Raw genomic sequence first — 11,692 nt, 5'->3', positions numbered from 1 at the left:
AGGAATATCATCGCCATTTCATCCTGTAGTTCGTATGTAGCGGATAACGAATGTTCAACTCATGTAAATATAATCTTTTCGTTTTGATACGTGCATCAACATTCAATAGTCCTACGTAAATAAGATTAAGAATGTGGCACTTTCCAAGTTTCTTTTTTTCGTTGCAAACAAAGCAGGTATTACAGCGAACACTTAGAGATCCTTGAAAGCAAGAACTATAGGTATGTAACCCACCACATGCACAGTTTCACAAAAAGGATATACGAGCCCCTTTCAGATGTGGAACAATCCTGACATAAATCAGGCCACATCTGTTCTTTTTTTTTACTTGATTATCAAACCATGAGTAGGAAGAAGGTCGGTAAATTATATCCGGTCACTTTCACTAATTGGCATCATTTACATCTGGGCTCCGGCGAAAAAAAAAACACCATGATTTCATCAGCTACAAACCGATACGTGATCATGAATAGCCTAGGGCAATCACGTGACACATCCAGAGGTCATAAGACCTCGTCACAGTCAGCCCACGTGACCGCTGGCCTTTTTTGTAACCTCGAACCTCATTTCCTATGCACTACAATGCGGAGTAATGAGCAATTCCTGAGGAGCGTCGCCGACGAAAAAAGCAGTTGTTACCAGTTTGTGGCGAGTTGTTATGGTGCTCCGACTACGCCCAGCTTCGGCCTCACCTTGTATTTTCCCCATTATTTCCTCCCGAACATATGATACCCGCTCATCTTGCCACACGGCTTTAGTTAGCACATGAGCGGCCCCAAGCGGCGTTCTTCGCAACACCTCAGGTGGTATCATGTAACATGACGGAACGCTGGGAACATTCCGTTATACTAGGGTTGACTATTAAGTAATGGAAGTGCCTTAAGCAATTAAACGGGTTTGCACGTGCACACATTATTTAGGTGTCATTTCATGCGCCGATCTTTTTTCTATCCAATGGTGAAGACCACATGTCCCTAGCTACTTTTTGCTATAAGCTATCGTCGTTTTCCCAAGAGACCTCCCGAACCTGTGGCGCACCACCTGGCAATGGCCAAAGCCGCGCGCCAGCGCCGAGTGCAAGGTCATTAGAGCTCAGTTTGTCGTAGGGAAAAGGCCTACCAATATCAGAAAATTTATTTTCTAGTATGGAGCGACGCAGCCTCCCCACAGACGATATGTCGGTGGTTTCATCGGTTTGAGAAAGAAAGCGCCGATCAGTCTTCTGGCGGCGTTCCAGGAGTGGGTCAAGACGAGGCTGGAATGGTGTGTGATGCTTGAAGGCGATTATTTGGAGTAGTGTATGCTGTCATTTATCGTGCCAATGTGTATTGTTTTGATGAAAATATAGAAATTGTCCATTGTGTAGCCATAACAATAAGCCAATAAGCTCTGATGACCTCGCGCTGGCGCTTGGCGCGCGATTTTGGCCATTGCCAGACTCCTTTTTCATGGTGCGCCGCAGGTTCGGGTGGTCCTTTGGGAAAACAACGATAGCTTGGAGCAAGAAGTAGCTAAGGACATGTGGTGTTCACCATTGGATAGAAAAAACATCGGCGCATGAAATGACACCAAGATAACATGTGCACGTGCAAAAACGTTAAATTGCTTAAGGCACTTCCATTACTTAATAGTCAACCCTAGTATGTTCTGCGGAGACCTCAGCCATAATAAGTCGCAATGTGACGCGGAGCCAGAGACGGTCACGCGCGAGTCCACTGGGGGACTGGCCGATGGAAGACAAAAAGTGGCTCGCGCATGTGAACAGGTGCGTGAGGTTGAAAGTAATGGAACTGTTCAAAATCAAACGCCAACAGCGAACTGATTAAACGCTTAGAAGTCAAACGTTTCCAAAGATGATCACTGTTGTCGCAATATGGGTTTTAGCTTGGAATTGCATGCTCTGTATTACGTAATCGTGTTATTCTTTTTTCAGACAAATGACCAGTAAGGATATGAAGCGGCATATGAAGAGCAATGTCTAAATGGCTTGTTACTCTTCTTGCATTATAACTGTTATGCCATAACGATATAATACGAGCGTAAGACGAGCTCAGACTAATGTAATGTTCTCGACACGCATCTTAAAAAAAACAATATCGACTCCAGCTTCTAGCGGTCGCCTTTCGGATTGCCCGTTCCGCCACGAACTACCCAGCCGCGTAATTTTCTTGCGGTGCCTCACGGAAGAGTAGAAACAGTGAAAACGGGCATGTTCTGTAGGCGTCCCAGGCTAATGAACGAGTTCTTGCGGCGAAAAGATGGGGTCGACATATCTAAAGAGACCCTCCCACCTGAAAAAAGTTGATGAACTGGCATAAAAGTGGTGTCGCTTGGTTCAGATTGAGCTATAAAAAAAATATCTACCAATTTTTACCGAAAAAAATATTCACTGGTTTTCAAGATATTAAGGCTTTAACTTTTGTTTACTTTTTTGGATCTCCGCTGTTCCTAGCGGCTTCATTTGGAAGCAATAATGTGGTATCTTAGATAGTGCAGCGCTTGCGGCAGATGTTGCGCGCAAATAGCATATACCACCACTGCTTCACATAGATGCTAGTATAAGCATTCGGTGAAAGACGTACGCATATTTCTTGTTGCGGAGTTCGACCCGAGCCTAGACCCAACAGCGGCAGAGCCGAAAAAACTCCCATCATTATGCCGACATCCCCTTGCTGTGCTCCGATCTTCCTCTCTGGTTGGCAGCTGAAGCAGAAGACGGCTGCCTGGCTTGTTTGTTTGTTTTGTTTGTTTGTTTTGTTTGGTTAGGCCCTTTCGGTCTGACAAGACCATTGCAGAGCCGGAAGGATGATAGGAATTAGGGGGAGACATTGGTCTGGGCAGGCACCCTAGTGAGTCGCCGGGGCTGAGCCCGTCCGAAGACAGGCCACCCAGCCCCAAGGCACTCTCTGCACCCGGCTACGGGGTGCGCTCCCTCAGGAGCAGCGGTGCCGCTCCAAGGGAGCAGCCCGCATGAGATAAAGGTGCCTGTCCAGCCCAGAGGGGGGTTGCGGCGTGGAGGAGAAGGACTTCTGTATCCTGAGGATAGAAGCATGGAACGGTGCTATCGTGGCCACCTGGGCCGCCTTTTATGGAGCTGAGAGCTGAGAGCTGAGCTGCCACGGACCGGCAGCGCAGGCGTCCCACGGGCGACTCGAAATGACCCACTCCCCTCCTCTCCCCCCTGGTGACGGGCGATAGAGGTTAGAAGAACCGCCCACCTAACCATTAACTGAGCAGACATTGGAGAAAATGGGTTCATTATTGAAGCATGCATGTGATTGAAAGGTGGAAATGTACAATCGACATGATTGGATGCGGCTAAGTTTACATATTGAACTGGAGATGCGGATCAATGGCTAGGCATCTGGTTGCATTTGTTGTTTGAGGAGAGAGAGAGAGAGAGAGAGAGAGAGAGAGAGAGAGAGAGAGAGAGAGAGAGAGAGAGAGAGAGAGAGAGAGAGAGAGAGAGAGAGAGAGAGAGAGAGAGAGAGCGAACCGAACGACGGCTTGATGATATACGAGGGGGTATCGAAAAGTTCTGATCATCACCATGAATTAGATGTGATAGAAATTTGATTTTTCTACATGATGTTCATTACTCCTTTACAAGTCGCAACACACGACTGCAAACTTATTGCATCGTTTCTTGAGCTGCTCTCAGGCGGTCATTGTAGGACCTTCGCACTGTCCCGTAAATCACTGCTCCACCTCATCAATGACGTCATTTCTGCCCTTAAATCACCGGCCATACTGTGGATTCTTCATCTCCCGTAGCAATCAAGAGTCAGTTAATACCCGATCAGGTGAATTTCTTAGATGCGGTAGGATTTAATGTCCACATCATGTTGTTTCTTCAATCGCAGCTCAGGACGAATGGGCGAGGGCGCTGTCGGTGCGGATAAAACATCTTTCTTGGGCTTTTTTGCGGCGATTCTGCTTGAGGCCATCTCGCAACTTCTTCAAAAGTGTGCAGTAGTGCCTGCTTATCATTTTCCGACCATCATCAAGACATTCGGTAATGACTATCCTACGTCAGATCCAGAACACTGATAGCATTGACCTTCCATATCGGCTTCTGCATCTTTGTCTTTTAAGAAGGACAGATGTGCCGTGCTTAAACTTCTTGATCACTCTTTTTGTCTCTGGATCATACACATAGACCCAGCATTCGTCACAAGTCATCAAATGATCGAAGATGTCTTCAATTTCCTAAAAAAGGCCTAGTTTTCATTTCGAAAGGCCAAGACGCATTTTTCTCTTGAACAAAGTAGACACACGAACTTCTAAGCGGGCTGACTCCTTTATCGTCTGTAGTTCTTCGCTGATAATATTTTCAGGCACTGCCAGCATTGAGACCTTTCTGTTGCACAATCATCTGAAAGGTCACACGACGATCTGTAAGGATGAGGTCCTCCACTTCCTTCACAGTCACCACCTTGTCAGTCACTGGTAGTCACTCACTTTTTGACTCCCCTGCAAGGGCCATGCAACTAAGTTGAAAATTATTTCTTCATTTTCGGTAAGTGCATGAGATGGGCTTTCCTCGCTATAAACTAATTTCACGTTCTTGATGTATTTTCTCAGTGTGATACCGTTTCAAATGCATTAGTTGGATGACGGTTCGGTCCTCAATGGGCCCAATACTCATCCTTTTTACTTCTAAGTCTCTCCTACATAAGATAAAACCACTTCTCAGGATTCTCTTTGCGGGAACATTGTTCTTAAGAACCAAATATAGTACCAACCAAAAATCATCAAAATCGGTCTATATCTTCTATGTGATGATCAGAACTTTTCGATACCCCCTCGTAGATAATGATAAAGAACATGATCTATGGCTCATGATATAGATGATCACACATAGGTCTACGATCAGAGACAATATAATAGACTACTACATGTCTGTGATATGTATATATTGGTCTATGTCTTCATTATAGTATTTTAATGATGCACATTGATACGGTCATTGATTTCCGGCAGTAGGTGATGGTGTAATTGCAGATGCAATATGCATCTTACTTCAGAATGACTTATTGTGATGGCCAAGTGTAGTTGAAGTAATATTTGCAATTTTTGTTACTGTTCTAAGCAACAATTGATAAAAACAAGATCATGGTTATCTTTATTGTCGTATTATAAATTTTGTTTTCTTTATCATTCCAAAAACTTCCATACTCATTTCATTCACAATTATCCTAAAAAAGTGAAAAGGATGTGAAAGTTATAAGTACAGAAAATTGAGCACTGACTCCACGATGCATTGTTCTTTTAGTGCATGCAATGCATTCTTTCAATGCATGCATTGTCCTCTCCGAATTCTGATCACATAGCAAGGGCCGCGAATGAGTTCCCCAAATCTACTCGTGGGCGGCGGCGTCCGTGACGCGGCCCGTCAGACGCCTGCGCTGCCGGTCCGTGGCAGCTCAGCTCTCAGCTCTCAGCTCCATATAAGGTGGCCCAGGCGGCCAGGTAGCCGTCTTCTGCTCTCAGCTGGACAACAGGGAGGAAGATCCGAACACAGCAGGGAGACTGAAACTATAATGGTAAGAACTATAACATACATGCGTTATTATTGAAACATGCGTTAAATAAACGATCCGGATAATGAACGAGGTGGACTATCTGTCATTTGCTAAGTGTTTTGGTGCTGCTTTGTTATTTGCTATGCATTAACCCTCGCCGGCACAGGGGGGGGGTTGATGCAACCCCCCTAAGGTTTTTCGCGAATAACTCGCGTAAAAAGCGGCCGATCGCAACGAAACTTTCCATACCCTCGCATTGATCAATTTTACACCTACCCTGAAAATTTCATGGCCCTGACCCCAATGACCTTTGACCTGTGACCTCTTTTCTGTGACCATGTTTGGCCGAAATCGCGGTTCGGCGCATGTCGGCTCGCATTAGCCGCGCGTTTGCAAGCTTTTCGTGGTTTCAAACGTTCAAACATGTGATTTGATGTTGCTCCCATGCATTAGGGTGGGTGTCAAGGTCACCTGAGAGTCAGGTCAGGTCATTGACCTTTGGTGACCTTGGGTGACCTCGGTTCACTTTTTCGAGTTTTACATGTTCCTAGGCTAGTTTTTGGAGCTGAATTCGAATTTAGCAACCATTTGAACATTTACGAAGTAGTTTTGATGCCTTCGTAACATGTTACGAAGCTGTCCGAGGCGGTTGACACGTATTACGAATACCCGTCACAACCCCTACCGGTTGACCTGACCTGACCTGACCCGACCTGGTCTAAATGCTTAAAGACATCATCTCTGATCAAAACTAACACGATATTCGTGATCAGCACCCCGGAAAACCACATAGCAGCCAAACTTTACGACTTTCTAACAGGTCCCGATTTTCCCGGTTTTCGGGTCATTGACCTGACCTGGAAGGTCACCCGATGACCTAGGACCTTAAAATTGGGTATCATCGGCTTCGTCTCGTGACGGGCAACACGCTCGTTTTTTTCCGCGAAGCTCTAGCTCGATCAGGGGCCAAACGCGAGGGGGGGGGGTCGTACCAACCCCCCCCCCCTTGTGCCGTCGAAGGACTCAAAATGGCCTGTGCCGGCGAGGGTTAATATCAATTATCGAGATATTTGATTGAAGTACCGATGGACAAACACCTATTTGTGATAATCAAAGACTTGATGCGCACTTTGCGATAAATCCCTTCAGGAATATGACAATGAGCAATTGTTAGTAGGTATTGATTTCCCGATATTTCATTGTCCTTTTCAAGACATGTCTAGCACGGCGCCTTTCTACGTCCGCAGGCGCAGCTGCGACACGTCCTCTTCATGGTGCTGCTGGGAGCCGTTTCCATGGACATTGCATCGAGCTCCAGCAGCTGGAAGCGGTCCGTCGACAAGCGCGGTCCTGCGATGCACTTCTGCGGTCCCTCGCTGGCTGACGCCCTGGAAATGGTGTGCGAGTTCGGAATGGGAAAACGGTCCAGAACCGGTGAGTTTATGCTTCTTATTTAATAACATCAGGTTATCATAAGGCTCTGCAGGATGTGTTCACGTGAATGATTTTTCAGTTTTCCGATCCGCTCAATGATTTATTGTTTGTCCCCACAGCGCCTCGCCAGAGCCAACTGAGGCCGGAATTTTCTGGCGGACATCTCTCCATCTCGTCTGCTTCCACCATGCCCTACTACCAGACGCAGCTCTACCACTCTGCAGACTCCAGGACGAAGAGGAGTCCGGGCATTGTGGAGGAATGCTGCCTGAATCCGTGCACGCTGAGCACACTAGCGCAGTACTGCTGATGAAAGAGTTTGCTGTTGATCAGACATGACCAGCGCACGGAAAAGCTAGGTACTCGACAGCAAAAATAATGTTTTTGTAACAGCCGCTTGTCAAACGAATAAAAATATCACAGCTCGCTGCGACTGGAACAAATTTTTCCATTAGTTGTTAATTAGATGGAATAAATAATTTCCAGGCATTCTGTATTCATTTTCTTTTTCACGTATGTAATGTATTTCACGACGTAGAGGAGTGATGGGAAGGAGGGTATGGTTATGGTTGTCAAAAGTTATATTTTTTTTGCGGACATTTATGTCCCTTCGTTTTCAAGATATGGCAATGGCTATCGAGCTAACGCGAGCTAAATCGAGCTATTTTATTCCTTCTTTTGGATTGATAAATTGGAAAGTTAGCAACAATTAACAATTTTCAATTAGATTATCGCAGATAATCTTGCTTTAAGCATTTATATGACCTTGGCAGGCTCCATGACCTCTTCCGCCTCTGCTGTTGACCTGGGCCTCATTTCGACGACGGTTTAGCTAGAGACTATAAATTGTACATCAAGTATAATCCTTTACGCTCTCTTCCAAAACTACTTTCCTATTTTCTAAATATATCTTAATGTGTGTTTAAATGCTACACTTAGTGATATTTTGTTTTATAGATCATTGAAAGGCTGGCAATAAAAAAATCGTATGACGAGGATAATCAAAGATTTATTCTCTATACTTAATACTATTGTTATGAGTCAAATAGTGTTTGCGAATGAAATCGCTGTTGGGCCGCCTGACGTGATGTAATCAGCGCCCCAGATTCCAACTTTTTCAATTTTTCTATGAAACCTCATAAGAGCTCAATGCTGGTCCCTGCGATTTTTGTGAGGCTTGTGTGATAATGCTAAACTTTATGGCTAGAAAATGCTGTTTTTGTTCCTTGTTTTTCATCAATATGGCTGTGAGCGGTGCGTAAGAATATTGAACATTTTCGAAAAGGATGCGATGTCTTCAGTGAGTGCGCTGTAATGCCATCCGTTGTTTGACTAAATTATGATGATACTATATCATTCTTTGTGCCTTGTAACGTTTCGCACGATATTCATAAGTGGCTCAGTGGGGCAGCTTGCACTGAAATTTTTTTAATGTTACGAGTGGTTAGTGCTTTATCTGCACAGCTATTGCATTGCACAAATGTATTTTCTCTAGACTAAGGACAGACAATGAAGTGATACTAAACTGAGAAAGCAAGGGAACGGTGGCTGTTTGTTGAGCTGCGCTATGACACGATGGTTGGCAGTGGTGTTTGAAGTGAAATACATTCTTGCTGCAACAAATGTCCGATTGTTTCTTGGCTTTTTCAATCGTCATTGATAGCTGAACAAGAACTTCGCACTTCAAGGATATCAATTATTCTCCATTTTCCCCATATCATACTTTCTTTTCATTTTCTTTTTCCTTCAGAGACAATTAAAAAAAAAAACAATCACGTAAGTTCACATTTATTTCTGGCTGCCCCGTATGAACCCTGGATTAACCAGCGATGCGCTTACCAGTGGGGGTCCGCCTTTCCCAAAGGAGAGGACTGGCCGGTAGATGAAGGGGACCTACCACCTACCTGGTTTGGGGTATTTAGGGGCACTAATGCCCTGATAGTGGCAGCGGTCAACCTAATTGAAAAACCACTAATTGACGGGTCACTGTCTACCGTAACTACCCCACCCCTATTTATAGTCACCGTGCCCACCCCCACCCCCAACCCCTCTAGAGAAACGTAGCACTGAGAATGTGGTAAACGTGCGAAATGAAAATTTTCATGGAAACTACAGAAGATATGCACAGAAATCGTTGAGCTTGCAATTAGCCAAACATATCATTTATGCATTTTTGTCTGGAAAGGGTTCTGATTGTGAAAACAGTAGAGCTAAACATATTTTCTTGGTTCTACAAAAGATTCATTCAACTCTTTCATACATAAGCTTCATTCATTCAAACATAAGATTCTTGGTTCAGCACTAGTTCCTATCACAATGCTTAAATAATTGGACGTTTATATCATGTGCTTATTTTTGTCCTAGTTTTCACATGCTCCAGCTCATTCTGTTCTTTTTGGCCGGTACCCTGTCTCTTTGTTTCGATTCTAACTATCTTCTCTTTTTCTTTCTACCCTAACTCCCTCCTCTCCACGCACTTGTCCCTCCCTCTCTCATTCTTCCTTTTCAGGCCTTCCTTTCCCATCTCGCTCTTCCGATCCCTCTTCTTTCTCACACTTTTCCTCCCTTCTCACTCACTCTATCCTCTCTCTCCTATTTCTGTCTTCCTGTCTCTCTTTCCCTTCCTTCCTCCGCCTCTTTCTTTTTCTGTGTCTCCCTCTCTCTCACTTCCCTCTCCTTCTTTCACGCTCTCCTATTTCTACTCATTTTCGTTGTTCCTCCCCCCATCTTTTTTGTAAACCTCCATGCTTCTTTTCCCAAACAGTGTAAATCGTGTGCTCCACTGTACCCAGCCCATAGTCCCGATGCCATTCCATCCATTCTATCCCCAAACCGTTCTCCCTTTTCCATCCTATTCCTCAGCTCCTCTTCAGCCCTCCATTCACCATTATTTTCTCCATCCAACCACACAGGCTCCAAACATGAACGTCACTTCAAATGCGCATTTATTGCATCAATGTCACAGTATAAAACAACCACAGTACAAATGTATCACAACGCACAAATGTCTCGCGGTTGGGGCCTTAACAAAGAGGAATATAGGGCTGTGGAACCAGCGCCCGAAAACGAACACTATCACCGTGCACAGTATGCCACCACCAGTCCCAGAGGGGGCCCTCGTCGTGGGCTGGTGATCTCGTCGATGGAGATGGTCGGGTGCTACTGCTGCTGCCTCCGACTCTGTAACAAAAGAAACAAACTGTTAGAAATGGAGACTTGGTTAACTGAAGACTAACCGCAACGATCGAATAGCAAAGTTTTGAGATATTGACTGTCTAAACAAAATATTATATTTAACATGATTTCATCACACAGAAATGTGCTTTGAAAAAAGCTACATCAAATATGAAACAGACATCGGAAAAGTCAGCTGATTGGTAATATGAGAAGGGTGAGAAGGGTGTATCCAAGGCCCTAGGTGTATCTGTTGGCAATGCCTTACATGACTCTAGAGACACGCGCTATGCTTTTTATTGAATCATCGCTAACTTTGGAGTAATGTCATGTAGAAAACTTAAACATGTCAATGTACTGACCTTGATTTTGTGGGCGTTCTTGAACGTCTCTCGGAGCCGGACTTGTCTCAGCAGAGGCGCGTTGTGTCTCAGCCGAGTCAGCCGGCCGTCCGCTGCCACTCTGTCCACCAGAGAGTCGACTCGCCGGCTCTCCCGGGCGACTCGCTCCTGCTCTCTCCGCCTGCTCCTCTGCTCTCTCCGCCTCTCCCGGTCCTCTCTCCTCCTCCTCTTCCTCAGGTCGCGCACCATCTGACGGATGTTCCTCTGGACGCGGACGGCCAGCTGCTCCTCGTCAGAGTCAACCTCTCCTTCAGCCTGGTGGTTGTCCCGGGCGGCGGCTGGAAGAACAGAGAGATAAAGTGTTAGTGTTTGTATTGACACTTGCTTAGCTCACTCGCGCATTTATACGCTTTTAGTCGGCATGAATGTCCCTCTAAATATGCAGATCTCAATGAACAATTTAGAGGAACTTAAACACGGATATACTCCGTTTGACAGAACAACATTTCGATGAAACACAATATTGATTGATTAGCGAGAGACGACAGTTTTTGTTGTTAGAAATAAAAAAGCTTTAAAGAAAATAGATACAGAGGTAATCATTAACAACACATGCATACAGTATTCAAGTTATTTCAGTAAAATGTCTCCTTACCTGGCCGCGGAGGTGGTGCAATCTGCGGCGGTGGAATCTGGTGGTAGATGAAAGCTGGCTCCTCCCCTCTCATATGACGAACAAACTGCAAACAAACACGATAGAAACGCCGGTTAGCATGGTGGCATTGCTCTGATATTCGGCAAATTTAAAACGATAAACAGCTGTAACGATGAGACCAAATTCACAGATTGCCGCGTTTCCCGATTTTATCATTCAGACCTTCAACAATCGACATTTCGGATGAAATGCCACCAAAACAGTACATCAACGTCAGACACCCCACCTAAATTTATCTAAATTACCAGAAATAAAAGGATTGGTGAAATTTATGTTAAAATAACAACACTTTGAACACATATAGCGATGCTTACCTGCTCCAGCTCGTCGAGGTCCACCTCGCGGTGATAAAAGTCGTCCACCATGTCCTCCATGCTCCACTCACAGACAACACGTTCACGGACTCGTCCAGCTCCTTCAGCACGTTCAGCTCGGTCGGCGGCACTGTCTTCACTGACGGTGCTCCACATTTTATACGGCATTTTCTACCGCTCTGCATCCCT

At 45.1% G+C, this 11,692-nt stretch overlaps 2 protein-coding genes across 2 annotated transcripts; one reads left to right on the top strand and one right to left on the bottom strand.

Moving 5' to 3' along the window:
• The first annotated feature begins 1,642 nt into the window (after window positions 1-1,642).
• Window positions 1,643-7,346, top strand: LOC122384635 (insulin-like). Its single transcript, XM_043372234.1, has 3 exons — window positions 1,643-1,765; window positions 6,773-6,959; window positions 7,079-7,346. The coding sequence occupies exons 1-3, from the start codon at window positions 1,643-1,645 to the stop codon at window positions 7,267-7,269; spliced, it is 501 nt and encodes a 166-aa protein (XP_043228169.1). The 3' UTR covers window positions 7,270-7,346.
• Window positions 7,347-9,996: 2,650 nt separating this feature from the next.
• LOC122384600 (DEAD-box ATP-dependent RNA helicase 42-like) lies at window positions 9,997-11,616 on the bottom strand. The gene is made up of 4 exons (XM_043372165.1): window positions 11,504-11,616; window positions 11,130-11,214; window positions 10,496-10,812; window positions 9,997-10,139 (listed from the first exon to the last, which is right to left on the bottom strand). Exons 1-4 carry the CDS (start codon window positions 11,561-11,563, stop codon window positions 10,119-10,121), a joined length of 483 nt encoding a protein of 160 aa, XP_043228100.1. The 5' UTR covers window positions 11,564-11,616; the 3' UTR covers window positions 9,997-10,118.
• Between the last annotated feature and the right edge of the window lie 76 nt (window positions 11,617-11,692).

The sequence above is a fragment of the Amphibalanus amphitrite genome, unplaced genomic scaffold (genome assembly GCF_019059575.1).
Source record: "Amphibalanus amphitrite isolate SeventyFive unplaced genomic scaffold, NRLGWU_Aamphi_draft 000194F_arrow, whole genome shotgun sequence".
In the NCBI taxonomy this organism is placed as follows: domain Eukaryota; kingdom Metazoa; phylum Arthropoda; class Thecostraca; order Balanomorpha; family Balanidae; genus Amphibalanus; species Amphibalanus amphitrite.
The sequence above is the reverse complement of the archived record's forward strand: the minus strand, read 5'-3'. Positions and strand labels throughout refer to the sequence as shown.

Bases quoted from the DNA above. Each gene is read 5' to 3' on its own strand.
- LOC122384600 (XM_043372165.1), bottom strand. From the start codon at position 11,563: ATGGAGGACATGGTGGACGACTTTTATCACCGCGAGGTGGACCTCGAC. The intron at 11,215-11,503 runs GTAAGCATCGCT...GTTTGTTTGCAG, and splicing joins ACCTCGACGAGCTGGAGCAG to TTTGTTCGTCATATGAGAGG. The intron at 10,140-10,495 runs GTCAGTACATTG...CTTTTGTTACAG, and splicing joins AGAACGCCCACAAAATCAAG to AGTCGGAGGCAGCAGCAGTA.
- LOC122384635 (XM_043372234.1), top strand. From the start codon at position 1,643: ATGTTCTGCGGAGACCTCAGCCATAATAAGTCGCAATGTGACGCGGAG. The intron at 1,766-6,772 runs GTGCGTGAGGTT...CTACGTCCGCAG, and splicing joins TGGCTCGCGCATGTGAACAG to GCGCAGCTGCGACACGTCCT. The intron at 6,960-7,078 runs GTGAGTTTATGC...TTGTCCCCACAG, and splicing joins GGGAAAACGGTCCAGAACCG to CGCCTCGCCAGAGCCAACTG.